Source organism: Nicotiana tabacum, chromosome 22, assembly GCF_000715075.1.
Source record: "Nicotiana tabacum cultivar K326 chromosome 22, ASM71507v2, whole genome shotgun sequence".
NCBI classification, from domain to species: Eukaryota; Viridiplantae; Streptophyta; class Magnoliopsida; order Solanales; family Solanaceae; genus Nicotiana; species Nicotiana tabacum.
Window position 1 is genome coordinate 193,586,006 of NC_134101.1, and position 17,339 is coordinate 193,603,344.

Sequence of the window (17,339 nt, forward strand, 5' to 3'; positions counted from 1 at the left end):
TTGCCAAGGAATCAAATTTGACACTATATTCTCGCACGCTTATATTGCTATGCCTGAGAGCTAAGAACCTATCAATTCTGGCCTGTTGAATCTCTAATGATAAATGGTGATCCAGAAAAGCCTATGAAAAATCCTTCCACATAGCTAGAGGTGCATCAGATCCCCTGGACCACTCCCAAGCCTCATATCATAACATAGCCACATCCTTCAATCCATACGATGCCAACTCTACTACTTCAGTCACGGTAGCATGCATCACTCCGAGTGTACTTTGAAGCTGCTCAATGAAGTCTTGAGGGTCCTTATTTGGATCAGACCATGTAAATACTAAGGGGTCCAAATTAATGAACTTCCAAGCTCTCGAACTACCCGACCTCTTTGAATGTCCAGAACCAGGGCCCACTCCAATCTAGCACTGAGTCTGCACAGCCACTAACCAAGCCAACAATTGTATTCTGAATATCCTCGTCTGATGTACCAGTGGAGGAAGTGAAGGTGTTGGGCCCCTCTAATCTCCTTTGGTGTTGGCGGAGCCTGAGCTATCTAAGAGGGCATCTTTCTCTAGGCGTCACTCTGACCAACATTAGAGGGTGTCACTCTACTAGTTCCTTCTCCCACCAACATATTCGGCCTCTGGCTAGCAGTTGTCTTTCTAGTTGTAGGCATTTCTGTAATACAAGAAAAGGCATGGATTAGGAATCTAATTCTTATGAATCTTCTCTATCGCATAGTCTAAAGTATGAATGAAAGGTGGTCATCCCAAAATGCCCGATATCCTCCTGATTATAAGTATGGTGTATAGAACATCCATAAGCAAGACTCTACTAGACACAACTTGTAGATTCCCTCGGACACAAACTTGGCTCTGATACCAAGTTTGTCATGCCCAAAACCTAGAGAGGCGAGACGGGCATCTGGTACCTTAACTGAGCTTACCAACCTAAAATCACATAACTAGGATATGCAGAACATTTGAGGCTGACAAGGACACAACATACATTAATCTGAAGACATAACAACATTGATAGGTGGGCAACCCTATATAAATACATACACACACACACATACACATAAAAGTAAGACGCCAACATGACAGCATCAAGGCTGGTAAGGCCATACAAAACATACTAGATATACAACAATCTATCTACAAGCCTCTAAGAGTACAACATTTGTTAGATGGTTGAGATAGGGCCCCGACCTACCCCTAATACATACACACACACACAGACACATACACACACACACACACACACACATATATATATATATATATATATATATATATATACATGTACACACACACATATACACATAATCATACCAAAACCTCTAGACTCGGCTAACTCCGGGAGACATGGAGCTTACCGATCAACCGTTGAACATGAGCAACCACCTACTAAAGTGGCCTTCCAGACTCTCTACCTAGACCTATAGTTTGAAATGCAGTGCCCCAGCAAAAGCGCATCAATACAAAAAGAATGTATTGTGTATGTAAGGCGTGAATAGCATATGAAAGAATCAGTACATACAGAAAAGTTCAAGGAACAACCTAGAACTACATATGCCACGTAGGGCCATCCCCGTCTAAGTATAGCATGGTATGGATTGGCTGCCTCATGATTCTCTAGGTTTTATTTTGAAGGCTCGGTATATGATTAAGAAGGGGTATTTAGCATATTTGGCTTAAATCTAAGATTCTAATGCAAAGGTTCCTTCTATGAATTCAGTACTTGTTGTGAGGGAGTTCCTAGAAGATTTACCGAGTATGCCACTCAATAGGGATATTGATTTTTGCATTGACTTAGTTCGGGTCACTCAGCCCATTTCGATCCCACCATACTGTATGGCTCCAGCTAAATTAATAGAATTGAAGAAGCTATTGCAGGATTTTCTTGATAAGGGATTCATTAGATGGAATGTTTCTCCTTGGATACACAGGTGTTATTTTGAAGAAGAATGATGGTTCTATGAGATTGAGCATTGACTATTGGCAGCTGAACAAGGTTACTATCAAGAACAAGTATCCATTGCCTTGGATTGATGATTTGTTTGATCATCTTCAGGATGCCAAGGCGTTTTACAAGATTGATTTGAGATTTGGCTATCATCAACTAAATATTAGGGCTTCAGATGTCCCTAAGATAACTTTTAGGACACGCTATGTTTATTATAAGTTTTTGGTGATGTCATTTGAGTGGACTAATGCCTTATTAACTTTCATAGATTTGATGAACCGAGTGGTCAAGACTTATTTGGCTTCCTTTATGATTGTGTTCATTGACGACATCTTGGTTTACTCTCGTAGTAGAGAGGAGCATGAGCAGCACTTGAGAGTAGTACTTCAAACTTTGAAGGATCATCATCTTTATGCCAAATTGTTGAAGTTTGAGTTCTAGTTGGACTCAGTTGCATTCTTGGTAATGTTGTGTCTTGTGATAGTATCAAGGTAGACCCTAAGAAGGTTGAGGTAGTTCATAATTGGACTAGACCTACTTCAGCTACGAAGATTTAGAGTTTTTTGGGTTTGGTAGGCTACTATCGCAACTTTGTTAAGGGATTTTCATCTATTGCAACTCCATTGACCAAGTTGACTCAGAAGGGTGTGTCTTTCAGGTGGTCAAATGTGTACTAGGAGAGCTTTTAGAAGCTAAAGATTGCTTTAACTACAGCTCCAATATTGGTGTTGCGCACAGGTTCGGGGTATTATACCGTGTGTTGTGACACTTGGTGTATTGGACTTGGCATAGTTTTGGTGCAGAATGGTAGGGTGATCGCCTATGTGTCTCATTGGTTGAAGACCCATGATAAGAACTATCTGGTTCATGATTTGGATTTGGCAACTATTGTACACGCACTTAAGATTTGAAGGCACTACTTGTATGGTATGTCATATGAGGTCTACATTGATTATCGGAGTCTTCAGCATTTGTTCAAGCACAAGGATTAAAATTTGAGGCAGCGTATGTGGTTGGCATTTTTGAAAGACTATGATATAACCATCTTATATGATCCGGGGATGGCAAATGTGGTAGCTGATGCCTTGAGTAGAAAGGCAGAGAGTATGGGTAGTTTGGCATTTAGTCCAGCCGAGGAGAGGCCATTAGCTATGGATGTTCAAGCCTTGTATAATAGATTTGTAAGGTTGGATATTTTTAGCCAAGTAGACTTCTTGCTTGTGTGGTGGCACAATCGTCCTTGTTGAAGCGTTGTAAGGCTCACCAATATGATGATCCTCATTTGTTGGTGTTGAAGGATATGGTGTAGCAAGGTTGTGCCAAGAGGGTTGTGATTGGTGATGACTGTGTTATGTGACTTCAATGTCAGAATTGTGTTCCAAATATTGATGGTTTGAGGGATTTGATTCTCCATGAGGCTCACATTTTGAGGTAATCTAATCTATTGAGTATCACGAAGATGTACCATGGATTGAAGTAGCATTACTGGTGATGGAGATGAAGAAGGATATTGTTGGGAATGTATCATGGTATTTGAATTGTTAGTAGGTGAAGAATGAACATGAGAAATCAAACAGGTTGACTCATAGTTTGGTTATATCAACGTGGAAATAGGAGTGCATTACCATGGACATTGTGATAGGATCACCACAGACTTTGAAGAAGCTTGATGTCATTTGGGTCATCATGGATAGATTGACCAAGTCCTCGCATTTTATTCCAGTGATAACTTCTTACACTTCAGAGAGATTGGCTCAAATCTACATCAAAGAGATTGTTCGCTTGCACGGTGTGCCCATTTATATCATTTCAGACAGTGGAACTCAGTTCACATTGCACTTCTTGGAGAGATGTTCAGGAAGAGTTAGGCATGCAGGTGGAGTTCAGCATCCTATTTCACCCATAGATGGATGGCCGGTCCGAGCGGACTATTCAAATGCTTGAGAATATGTTGAGGACCTGTGTTATTGAATTTTGAGGCCATTAGGACTAGTTTCTACCATTCTCATAGTTTTCCTACAATAACAACTGTCAGTCCAGTATTCAAATGGAGTCGTATGAGGCTTTATATGGTAGGTGGTTTCTTTCTCGCATTGTTGGTTACAGCATAGTAAGGCTAGGATGTTGGATAAAGATTTGTTTCATGATGCCTTCGATAATGTGAAGTTGATTCAGGATCGTCTTCGGACAGCGTAGAGTAAACAGAAGAGTTATGTGAACAAGGAGGTCTATGATGTGGCTTTTATGGAAGAAAAGAAGGCATTTTTCAAGGTTTTGCCTATGAAAGCTATAAAGGGCATGGTAGATTTAGGAAGAAGGGTGAGAGGTTTATTGGACCATTTGAGATCTTAGAGAGAGTTGGAGAGGTTGCTTATAGACTTGCTTTGCCTCCTAGTCCTTTGAGAGTTCATCTTGTATTTCATATTTTTAGCTTTAGAAGTATCATGAAGACAAGTCGCATGCATTAAACTTCAGCACAATACAGCTTTATGAGAGTTTGACTTATAGAGAAGAGCTGGAACCCTTTGTGGATTGGAAGGTTTGAAAGTTGAGATCTAAGGAAATTCCTTCCCTGAAAGTGCTTTTGAAAAGACAGCCGACTGAGGAGGCTACTTGGGAGTCTGAGTCCAATATGAGGAGTATATATTTGTATCTCTTTACCAATTCAGTTACACTCCTATATCCGTTCGAGGAGAAATAGTTTTTTAGAGGTGGAGAATGTAATGACCTGATAGATCATTTTGAGTTCTAGCTTTTTGTTTCGTTATTTGGGACCTTAAATAACTTCATTTAATGATTTATGACTTGTGTACATGGTTTGTTTTGATACCCAAAAAGATTAGATGTGTTTTTACAAAGAAATTTTAATTTTAGACTTTAAAGTTATTAGACTTGACCATACAATTTCGGTAGATTCGTATGATTATTTTGGACTTGTACGTATGTTTGGTTTGGGTCCCGGGTGACCCAAGGCTGTTTCGGCTTCTTATTGTTGAAAGTTGGAATGTGGACTTATGAACACTTGAAGATCTTTGTGTTTTGAGGTTTGATTCTTGATTATAGATGTTATTTTGATGTTTTGAACTTACGAGCAAGTTCGTATGAGGTTTATATACTTGTTTGAATGTTTGGATGGGGTCCCGAGGGGCTCGAGTGAGTTTCAAATTGATTTCGGACTGATTTTTCTAAGTTTTCATTGCTTGTGCTGCAGTCATCGAAATTGCGATGAGCTACTCGAAAATATGAAGTTCGTAATTGTGAAATACACCTCACTTTGAAGTTTGGGAAGGGGAGGCCATCTTCGTAAATTCCGAACTGGATTGCATTTGTGATGCTCACAATTGTGAAGGGAGTGTCGCATTTGTGACTTCTCTAGCTCATGGGCTCTTTGCAATTGCAACCAATGGTTCACAATTGTGAGCAGCGCAATTGCGAAGAAAAGTTTTCAATTGCGATATCTGCAGCTAGGATCAAAAGAAGGGATTTCGGCATTAGTTTATTTTATTCCATTTTTTGGACCTAGACTATGAAAGGAGGAGATTTTTTAGATGATTTTCTTCCCAACTTCATAGGTTAGTAACTTTAAATTGTTTTTCTATTATTCCCCACAGATTTGTATCCCCAAATCTAGGATTTTGATAGAGTAATAAAGGGATTTTTGTGTAGCAACTTAACATTTTGTATTTTAAATATTTAGACCTAATTTGAAGCCGTATCTCAAAGAAAATCACATTTTTGAACTCGTGGATGAATGGGTAATCAGGATTTAGTCCCAATTTTGAATTTCGACCGAATGGGTCTAGATTGACTTCTCGTTGAGTTTTCCAAATATGTTAAAAATTGAAATTTTTTACTATTAGGAGGATTTCTTAAGCTTGTTTTTATCTATTTGAGCAATATTTGATTAGATTCAGGTTGTTTGGAGGCTTATTCTAAAGGAAAAGCAGTAGTGGATTGTTGATTTATTCTAGAAAAGTGTAAGTATTGTGGTTAACCTTGATTTGAGAGAATAAGGATGTAACTTGGGTCTATTTTCTACATGTTCTATGTGTTGGAGGTGGCATGTATGCAAGGTGAATAGTGTCTATACATTGTTATAGGTTAAAGAGCGCGGGAAAAACTAGTATATTTCATGTTTGCTTATTTTATGCCTTCACTTGTTATATGTATTTGCTTGTTACTTGCCTCTACTTGTTACATGCCTTTACTTGTCATATGCCTTCACTTGTCATATGCCTTTACTTGTGTTATGTCTTTGCTTGTTTCATGACTTATTCTTTTATGTTATGTCTGATTGTGTGTGACTGCTAGATTGTTCACGTGCTTATGGTTGTTAGAGTCCTTGTTGAGATATATGTGAGAGGCTAGCTCTTGTATATTGGGTTGTCTATCATACTTTGTTCGAGTTTATTTTTCCTTGTTGAATTATGTGCATTTGTTTTCTTTGTGTTATGTTATGAATCTTGTCATTCTTGGTTGCTTGTCGGGTATTCCTTTATGATTTGGTATGTTGGATGGGGTTGCATGCCGTAACGGTATTGATTATATAAGATATTGAGATTAGAATCGGGTTGCACGCTGCAACAGTATTGATTGTTGATGGTATTGTGATTTGAATCGGATTGCACACTGTAATGATATTGGGGTTGCATGCCGTAACGGCTAGCTCTGGTGTTTGTGTTATAAGGTTATGCCATGATGTTATTTTGGGAACCTGTTATTTATTCTCTTATTTAATCTTATGTCTTTATTCATGTAACGAACTGCCCGGTCATTTTGAGAGTTGTAGCCCCGTTCCCCTCATTTACTGCTCATTTTATGCTTTACAATTGATATGTGATTTGTCGGGGCAGCTGGTTCGGGTCCGGAGAGGTTTCGGAATGAGTTAAGACACTTAGTCTCAAGGTTAGAAGCTTAAGTTGAAATGGTTAACCAAATATTGACTTATGTGTAAATGACTCCGGATTGGAGTTTTGATGGTTCGTTAGCTCTGTTGGGTGATTTTGGACTCAGGAGCGTGTCCGGATTGGGATTTGGAGGTCCATAGTGGAATTAGGATGGAAATGGAAAAAGTTGGAAATTTGAAAGTTTGACTAGGAGTGGACTTTGTGGTTACTAAGCTCGGGTTGGGATTCCGAGAGTTGGAGTAGATATGTGGTGTCATTTGTGACTTGTGTAAAACATTTGGGGTCAATCGGACGTGATTTGATAGGTTTCGGCGTCGTTTGTAAAAGTTGGATTTCCTTAGTTTCAATAGGCTTGAATTGGGATGTGATTTGTGTTTTTGATGTTATTTGATGTGATTTGGAGGCTCGATCAAATTCGTATGATGTTTTGGGACTTGTTGGTATGTTTGGTTGAGGTCCTGAGGGCCTCGGGTTGATTCCGAATGATTAACGGATCAAAAGTTGAATTTGAGAGGTTGTTGTAGCTGAAGCCTTCTTGTGCAATCGCACCTGCGGAGATTTGGTAGCAGGTGCGAGCTGGGTAGCGAAGAAGTGGAGGTTGGACTAGGGGTTGTGGAGCACAGATGTGGAACGGATTCCACAGGTGCGGACTTGCACCTGAGCATGGAGGATCGCAGAAGTGGAATTGGATTAAGGAGCCTGGTCCGCATAAACGGATTGTTTGCGCAGGTGCGTGCTCGCAGAAGCGAGGATTTCGACCGCAGAAGCGGTTGGTCTGCATTAGTGCCTTCCGCAGATGCGGTTGTTTGACCACAAAAGCGGTGCCGCAAAAGCGCCTAAATGAGCCGCAAAAGTGAGAATGCCCGGGCAATTTATTTAAAATGATGGTTCCGAGATTTTCACCATTTTTAACATTTCAAGCTCGGAATTAGGATTTTTGAGGGGTTTCTTGAGGTAAGTCACTTGTGCTCATTTTTATTCAATAATCTTGTTTCCCCATTGATTTTCCTACCTAGATTGTGTAGTTTTGAGGTGAAATTTGGGAATTTGAGACGAGGGATTTGTAGAGTTTGATTTGGGGATTTAAGTGGCGATTTGGTGTTGGATTTTGGTAAATTTGGTATGGTTGGACTCGTGGTTGAATGGGCTTTCGGGTTTTATGACTTTTATCGAGTTTTGAGATGTGGGCTCGGGGCTGACTTTTGAGTTGACCTTTTGACTTTGATTTAGAACTTGGTATTTTCTTATGGAATTGATTCCTTCAGCTCGTATTGATTGTATCGAACTATTTTTTATTAGATTCGAGGCATTCGGAGGCCATTTCACGAGGCAGGGGCGTGTTGGAGTAGAGATTTGCGCAGTTGGAGGTAAGTAACACTTCTAAACTTGGTCCTGAGGGTATGAAACCCTGAGTTTTGTGTTATATGATTGGTGTTGAGGTGATGCACATGCTAAGTGATGGGCATGTGGGCGTGCACTGTAAGAACCGTGACTAGGTCGATTCTAGGGAGCTCTGTATCGGATTTATCTTGTTGTTATCCGTGTTTTCATCATGTGATAAAGTAATTGAGTTACCAATCATGCTAGAAATCATGTTTAGGCTATATGCTAGTACTGTTGGGACCCATAATGGTTGTTCCTTCTTGCCTAAAGAAGCAAGAAGAAATGGCTATAGCACTTTTAGTATTCAAAACATGACCTGATTCCGTGAAACTATTCTATTTATACAAATCTAGAATTTTCGGACAAAAAATGCCCTTTCAGAGGTTCTGCGGCCGCACAATTCCATATGAGGTCCGCACTTTGCTTCAGTCTTGATAGGATTTGAATCTGCAGCCGCACAATTCTATAATGCGGGTGCGGTCGCACAGGGCTCTTCTGCGGACCGCACATTTCTAGGTCTAGCCGCGTAGCTGACTTCTGCGGCCACACAATAATTGTGCGGTTCGCACTTTGCATAGAAATTTGACATGAGAACTCTCTGAACATCTACTCTTGCTTAGCTTCTGCGGTCGGACATTTCATGTGCGGACCACACTTTGCACTTGGTCTCTGATAAACTTCATTCACAATTTGCGGCCGCAGATGGAAATTTGCATTTCGCACTTTGAGCTTTTGTGCCTGTTTTTTCTTGAGTTGGATTTCATCTTAGTGGCTCATTTTTCAATACTCCTGCAATTAAGCATATTTCATTAGTTTTCGGAAATACAATTAAACAATTTTGGACTAAAACGAAAGCTAAAAGGCGCTAATAAGTAGTCAAAATCCCCACTTATCAACCATCTCTCAACGAAGAAAGGAATGTGTCCTATGAATGTTCAGCTCCAAAGCCATGGCCAGCTAAAAGATAACAACAATAAGAAGGATAAAAAGCGAAACAAGTAAACAACAGAAGCAAAAAGCATACAAGTACAGAAAATAAACCACAAATACGGAAGAAGATGCAAGGAACAACTTTGAGATTTCATACTTAAACTGTTTACAAAGGCTCGTGAAGACACCGACAAAAATACACAAAAAAGTTAAAAAGAAAACTGCTGGTCATGGCCATCACGGCCTTCAGTGTCCTCGCGAGCTTGGTCTTCAACGGCGTCACCACCTTGACCACCAATACCCTTACCATCTCGATCCCCCTCGCCATCGCTACCTTTGCCCTGAGGATAAGCGGTATCATACTAGGTGTTCTCCTCAAGCCGGTCTACACACTTGTCCCCATCTTTCTCATCAGCCTCAGACGTAGTAGGATCATATCCACAAGCGACTCGAGCATCACGAGCCTTAACACGAGCATCTTCAAGGGAAACCACAAAAACGGACCCCGCAGCATGCAAATCTCGAAATACATCTAACTGGGCCTCGGTATGAATCCATTCTTCATATAACTCCCAAGGTACATTGGGAAAATATGAAATACGGGAAGAGGACGGTTGTGCAAGTAATTGGGCCTTCTCGGCCTCCAAAGCAGCCACTCGATCATGAAGAACGGAGTTATCTTTCTCCAGCTCTCTGATCCTCTCCTTGAGTCGATCTTCCTTACCTCTCGTTATTGATTGATCGTTCTCCCGCTCAGCTCGGAGAGTCCTATTCACCAACTTAAGCATCTCCATCTTCCTTCGAGCATCCAAATGAGAGGACTCCACCTTCTCAAGTTCCTTTTGCTTCTCGGCGATCTCATTATAGAGGGTCTCCAGGTGAAGTCGGCACTCTTCGAACTGCCCCCCACAACTCAACCACTTGAGCTTGAAGGTCACTGCAATGGGCCTCCATGCCCCTGCTGACCTCAAGCTCCTCTTCCCTAATCCTCAACGTCCCCTTAAGACGCTACATTTCTCGATGGCCTGCACCACCTCATCATCCTTCTCTTTCAACTCGTCTCGAAGGGCCTGCATATCGCCGCCTTTGCAAAATTGCCTGCGGTGATTTCGATACTTTCCATGATACTCAAAATACTTATATATTAATTTCACAAAGATTTCTTTATGCCTCTTCTCCCTGCGGGCTCTCTCGATCTCCAAAATCACCGTCTGCAATCATAAAATGTAAAGAGAAGAAAGAAGTCAGAACCAAAAAGACGCCCTGAAAAACAAAAAAAGAAGTCGAAGCACAAACACTCACCCTAAGATCAAGTCCAACAATGCTCCTCGACAAAGCACCATCGTCTATTTCTTTAAGAGTCTTACCCTCTATCTCGGAAAAGAGAGGGCCGAGGGCAAGGACTACCTCCTCGATGTTCACCAATAGATGACGATCCCTGGGGATTGCGATAGTCCTCGTAGACCCCTCCAACCTTATCTCAAGCTGGGTAAGACATTCTTCCCTCATCCTCAGGTCGTCCACATCAATGTCAGAACCTGACTCATCGCCCTCCTCACCGATGTCGTTGCACCTCTCGCTAGTAGGCAAGGAGGTATCTGTGGCTTTCGAGAAGTCGATGCCTCCTCTCGCTGCGAAGGGTCAAGAACGTCAACAACCTTCTCTCAAGTCTTCATAACCGCAGAGGGAAGAGACACATCCACATAGGTTCCTACCGACCTCGCAGCCTCGGAACTCGGCTCGACATCATACCCCACTACAATAGTCATCGTCTCACACAGTGAAGTGTCCCTTTCTGCCAAATCAACGGCCCGGGTGACTCCTTCACCGATATCCACAGACCTCCTCTTTCGAGGTTAGTGATCTCCATCACTAGACAAAGGCTCATAATCCTCGTCAATGAGAGAATATAGAGGAGGAGCCGAAGTCTCCACGGCCGAAGCAGAAACAGAGTCGGATGCGGCAACAGGATGAGTTTGGACAAAGATGGGATCAACCGCAATCGAAATAGGGGCGGAAACTAAGGGCATAGTAGCCTTCCTCTTCCGAAACAAGGGTGTGGAGCTCTATACCTCCTTATAGACCCCCTGGCTGAAGCTAAGGAAAAACAGGAAAAGGGAAAATCAGTGAAGGAAAACCAACAAAGAAATCAAGACGCTAATGGTAAAAAGAAAATTACCAGTCGAAGGGAGAACAGGCCCGAATTTCTTGAAAAAGCTTGGCCATTCACGATTCCCTACGATGTGAGGGAGGAGCCACTCGACCCAGTCAGAAATATTGCGTCCAAAGGAGGAGGCGAGGTCTTGGCTGCAAAAGAAGAAGGCGAGAAGTCAAAATTCAGGAACGAACACGGGAGAGAAACCAAAGTACTTACTAGTATAGTTCCAAGCCTCTAGAAAGTCATTGACATTGGACACAACGTCCTCGGTTCTGACAAAAAAAAAAGTTAAACCAGAATTGACAATTGGCCTTAGCGTCCATCTTCACCACCAAACATTTGCCCCCTCGGTGGTGAAGGTTCAGCATCGTTCCCCTATAAAAGTTAGGAGCGAATAGATGAATTAAGTGTAGCGGTGTCAGTTCGACCCCAGCCAGCTCAGTAAACTTAGTGAGCATCTTTATAGCTTTATGGATGTACGGCGCAAGCTGAGTAGGACAAACACCGTAGTGATGACATAACTCTTTTACCACCGGAAGTAGGGGAAAAGAATAGCTGACTTGGAAGGGGTAGGTGTAGAGGGCGCAATACCCAGGATGGTGGACCTGTATTGTATCCCCCTCGGTCGGGATCAACTCGATATGATTGAGAAGGCCGAATTTTGCCTTAAGCTCCGCTAATTCCTTCACCATCATCACTGACCGAAAAGCTCCAGGTGCGGTCTCTGGTGTTTTGGTGAAATCGGATCCGGAATCAGGGTTGCGTGGTATTATCTCCTCCACCGACGGGAAGGTTTCATCCTCAATAGTGGCAGGAACACTCTCCCTATGGAAGGGGAACACCACTGCCAATGGAGCAACATGATTCCCCTCTCTAGCCTCAGAAGGTATGTTAGACATGATTCAACGTAAGGAAGAATAATAACAAACGAGAGGGAATGAAGAACAATGTAAGTCGCTGAAACAAAGAAGAGAAATTCGGAGAAGAACAGAGCAAGAGAAAGGTATGGGATTTCGAAGCGTTAGAAGATTTAAAGTCCAAAATCGTGTTCAAATACCTCTATATATAAAGGTCATGGCACCGAAACCGAAAACGTCTCATCATGATTGGCACCGGAACATAAGCGGCAGGTCTAATCGGGAATATGTGTCATAATGACACATGACATCATGATGTCATCCAAACTCATGGACAGCACAATGCCAGCAAATCGCCCAGAAAATTCGAAGCATTTGACATATGCGGCCCACAGAGGGCCACGTTACCTACTAGCCAGAACTATCATGACCTACGTAGCCGGCTTGATTAGCTCGACCACTAACAACACGATCCGTTCATCGAACCCGTTCGCGAAGCCGGCCTCAATAAGCGGAGGGACTAACTGTATGGGTCAAAATTAATCTTTAGAATACTTAAGTCAAAATAATACTGGTGGAATGTTCCCAACTATCACTTGTCAAAGTAATCTAAGAAACGGTGAAGTCTGTGGTCGAAGAGTCAACAAGGGCTGAAGCCGAGGAGTCATCAAGGATCAAGGCCAATATCGAGCACCCTTGACAGAGTTATAACGGCTAGTTTCAAGATAGGACATAAAAGAGAATATTCTCTGAACTTGTACTGTTTGGATTTTTAGGAGCATGTTCCCTTTAAATAGAATGAAGCACAATGATAGGGGACATGTGATATTCATTTGTAAAATACACTTTGACTTTAAAGAGAGAATCAGATCTTATTGTAAGCATACAAAATAACCTTTTCACTAAGATTCTCATTCCTACTTTCCCTCTGGATTCGAGAATAACTCAGATATTCAAAGGCTTATCTATTATTCATCATTGTTAGAAGGAACATTCACTGATTTCATCCTTTCTTGGGTGACTCATCCGTTCTATTTACATAAGTGTCATTTATTATTGTTCATCACTATTTAATGCTATATTACTTCCTTTGACTTCTTAAATATTGATTGTGTGCCGTCATTGCTAGTGAAAATATTTCTGCATATCATTTATTGCACTTCCGAGAATTTCATCTTTGGAATATTATTGTTAGGTAAGATTAATCCTCATTAATATAAATTTAATTAGTTGAACCAAGATCTATATTTTTTGGTAAATAGTATACCCATGAACTTGAACTTCGACTTGTGCTCGCAGTGCCTTTTAGAACTCGCATGTCTTCAAACTAAGACGCAGGGGTTGCTCATATATGCAGTAATAACTTGATATTATAATTAGTTTATTTATATTTATAAATTGAATTTTGCTTCTTCTTTTTTTTTTTTTTTTTTTGCAAATCACTGGTGGAGTATATTAGTAAGGTAATGTCGTGTTGTAATTTTTTTATATAATAAATAGATAAAAGAAATGTTACGAATCAAAGTAAAGGAGGTGGACGTAATATCTAAATCACCTGGGAGGTTATTGTTACGGAAACTAAAATAACTGTTCTATCATTTTGAGCTTTTCAAGTCATAGTATATGCATTAACATGTGTCAGGAAATTAAAAGCTCTCTTCTAAGAATAAACTAGAAAGAGAGGTGCTAAATTCCCTGGAACCAGCAACTCTAAAATGAACCTGTGAAATGAAGGTTACTTGTTATATATATTTAGACAATCTATATTTAAGCATAGCCACTAGCTAGTAAAACTTTTATGTATAAATATTACCCCACTTTCCTCATATCATTTACCCTTATCCCATTGGTTTTCTCCTTCTTTCTACGCTAAAACAAAGCAAAGGAAAAAGCAATGGCCCTCCAAACACAAACTATGCTTGTTGTTATTGCCATTTCTTTCTTCCTAGCAATCCTTCCCTCTAAGGCATATGAGTACCCATCAACATCTCTTTCACCATCACCATCCTTAGATTCATCCTCAGATTCATCATCTGTCTCCTCCTCCTCCTCCTCCTCTCAAATCTTTGACATTCCCACAAAACCTCTAGTTGCCAAAGCAAGTGATATTCCTTCATTTGTCAAAGCAAGTATGGTTGGTACCATGACCAAGACCGAGGAATTCATCAAGAATGTCATTGATAAAAGGTTGGCAAATAAAAAAATGGATAGCTATCAAAAGGATTGCCTCGAGACATGCAAGGAAGTTTACGAAGACGCCATGGATTCCATGACGAAGGCCACAGAAGATGTCAATTTAGGAAATTACTTCAAAGCCAATGTGGATATTAGTGCCATGACCTCATTCATTGAGACTTGCAAAGACTGTGCTGCCGAGATGTATGGAGATGACCCTGCCTTTCAGAAATTTCAGAATTGGGCTGAAGGCATTGCCAGCGATTGTCTTGATAAAGTCGCTGGCGCGAGCAGTTAATATAGTATTCAATTTATAACATATGAAACCAAGAGTTGGTGGTTGCTCTATAAGTCAAGTGGTTTGGTGGAATAACTGTGACGTTTTGAAAGAGAAGAAAAGGGAAGAAAGTGATATTATGAGACGGTTTTTCAACATTTTCCTTGTGTCTTCTTTACACTGTGGATTGTGTTGTATTAAGGGGGAAAATGTGGTGATGACTCTATGCTACATAGTACTGTTTGATTAAACTATATATAATGAATCTATTTCACATATTTCGATTCAAGTAGCTCTAAATTTTATTGTTTTCCATCCTTAGTTCAATTGATTTAAACTACGCACAACAACATCAAATTAAGTTCCAAGTCTCATTCTGATAATCTCCAATAGTGGGTGTCCGCTTGTACTTGTCATAGCCTCCTTCCTACAATCTTTCTTCGTTGCTCAGCCAAAGGTCTAGTAGAAACTGCTTAATCGAGGGAAACTAGAAGTCTGACTGGCCAGAAAAAGGTTATCCAAAAAGGCTCTGAGAATCCACTTTTTAGGAATATATTGGTGCCATTCTTCTAAGAAAATAATAAAGTAGGGCAATAGTTGACTCTTAGCACTTGAACTAATTGAACAAGGAGGGCAGGGGGTGCTTATTGTATATAAACGCTGCTCTCCCTTCTCTGACAAAGTTTCACTAGTGAACGTTTGAGCTCTCAAATGCCTTCTTTGTCGGTTCATGCTTATGCATTTTTCTCATCATCTTCTTGGTCCTCTTCTCAGTAGCCTGCTCCCAGGCAACCCCAGATAAGCTTATCTCTGCCAACATTCTTGCCAACTACTACTAATGTCATCAAAGATGATCAATATAAATCTGCGCAAATATTACTAAAAGCTGAATTCATTAACCTTGAAAGGTAATAGGCGCATTGGTTAGTTCAAAAGGATACTCATAATGCCTTGATCCTAAAAGAAAAATATGCCTTGAATGAGTTTTATATGCAGATGCGGGATCCTCAGATGACATGCTCAATTAGTTGCAAACCTCGCATTACCAATTGCTCCTCCCAGTACGTGTTTATTGCTATCATAGATGATGAATTCCCTAGTGAAATTCATTTTAGTAGCACCGAGGTTCAGCAGGCATTGAACAACTAGCTCCACATAACTTGTCTCAGAAGATGATATAACAAAATCTGCAGAGAAAGACCCCTGCCACATATGGTGGAATCTAGAACATGCTTCAGAAACCTACATAGGTGCCATTAACAACACTTGCAGACTGTTCTTTGGGATGGTATTGCACTTGAATGCTTCAGAAACGTACTATAGAAAAAATGTATGGGTACTACCAGTGTCAATCAAGATTTGAACAGTGATGATGTCCAGTAATCCTTTGTTAATACCCAAAATAGACAAAAACTTACTGAAAATTTTGACAGACTTGCTGAATGAACAGGTCAGTCAAGTTGAAGGCTAGCCTTTTGAACTCACGTCAACTGCTTAGTTGAGCAAGAGTCTTTCACCTTTTACATGCTAGGAGCTACGCCTAGAATAAACTCGCCTCAATCAATTAAGCAAAGACTTGACCCGCAATTACACCCAAACTAAGCGGGTAAGGCAGAATTTACCATGACAAGAATAAGTTATTGTATTAGACTTACTCAAGAAGATCAGCTTCTACAGTAGGTGGAATTAGTAAATTATTAACCGCAAACCAAGGAACGTATACGGATCAACTGAATGAGGATCAAGTCGGCTAATTAAATAGAGTTCTAGAATAAGGAAGGACAGTCAATAAAGCTGCCAACTACCACCCCATGATCTGGAACATACAAAATTTTGGAGGGATGCAAAGGGGTACGGGTAAAGCATGCCCAATAGCTAGTCATATCTCTATGAATATGCCAAAATTGTACATAATATCATCATCCAAATTGAACATATCATGTTCCTCTTTCTACCAATTCAATATAATTTTAAAAGCCTTTTCTTTTATTTATGGGTTCCTCTAGTATTCCTTTTACATATTTTGTTATTTATTGCACTTTTAAGCTATTCATCAAATCACCAAGTACTAGTCTTTCGTACCTTTCACCAATTATGACCTCTTGTACAGTGTCTCATAACCCATAACTAAGAGACAAAGTCCTCTTAGTATATTGCTTGAAGTGGAATCATCCTTGTGAATCACCTGTCTTTAGCTTCTTAGCTTAATCGACTATGAGAAGATTCACCAATGCCCTTATTGGCCAGAAGCCTAATGAAGCATTCAAAGCATAGTGTGTCATAAAGAGACGCTCTCACATAACAGATGAGTTAGACTCCTCTTGTTCCTCACAAGTTAGGCAATCTATTCTCCACTCAAATCCACCTTCAGAAAATAAACCTGGTTAGAACCCTTGCACATATGTCATAACACAATTTCTTTATCACAAAAGCAGATACACCTTTTTCCCTTCTATCATGATCCTCTTAATTAAACTTCAAAAGAATCTAATTCAGATAGCCTAGAAAAAAATTAAGGGTTGGTAGCACTCAGAGTAGGAGTCTTAAGCTAGAGAATTACCTCCAGAATCCATCATAGTGGAGTGTTTAGGTTTGGTGCAGACCCCCGAATCTGCGTACATGATGTTCTTCCTCCACTTTACTTTCTTCTTCAATTCCTAGCTGGAATTCTTCAATTCAGCCGCCACTCTGAAA

At 40.5% G+C, this 17,339-nt stretch overlaps 1 protein-coding gene across 1 annotated transcript; it reads left to right on the forward strand.

The window, feature by feature from the left end:
- Window positions 1-14,028: 14,028 nt before the first annotated feature.
- Window positions 14,029-14,923, forward strand: LOC107767901 (uncharacterized). The gene has a single exon (XM_016587008.2). The coding sequence runs from the start codon at window positions 14,088-14,090 to the stop codon at window positions 14,664-14,666; it is 579 nt and encodes a 192-aa protein (XP_016442494.1). The 5' UTR covers window positions 14,029-14,087; the 3' UTR covers window positions 14,667-14,923.
- Window positions 14,924-17,339: the final 2,416 nt, after the last annotated feature.

Bases quoted from the DNA above. Each gene is read 5' to 3' on its own strand.
- LOC107767901 (XM_016587008.2), top strand. From the start codon at position 14,088: ATGGCCCTCCAAACACAAACTATGCTTGTTGTTATTGCCATTTCTTTC.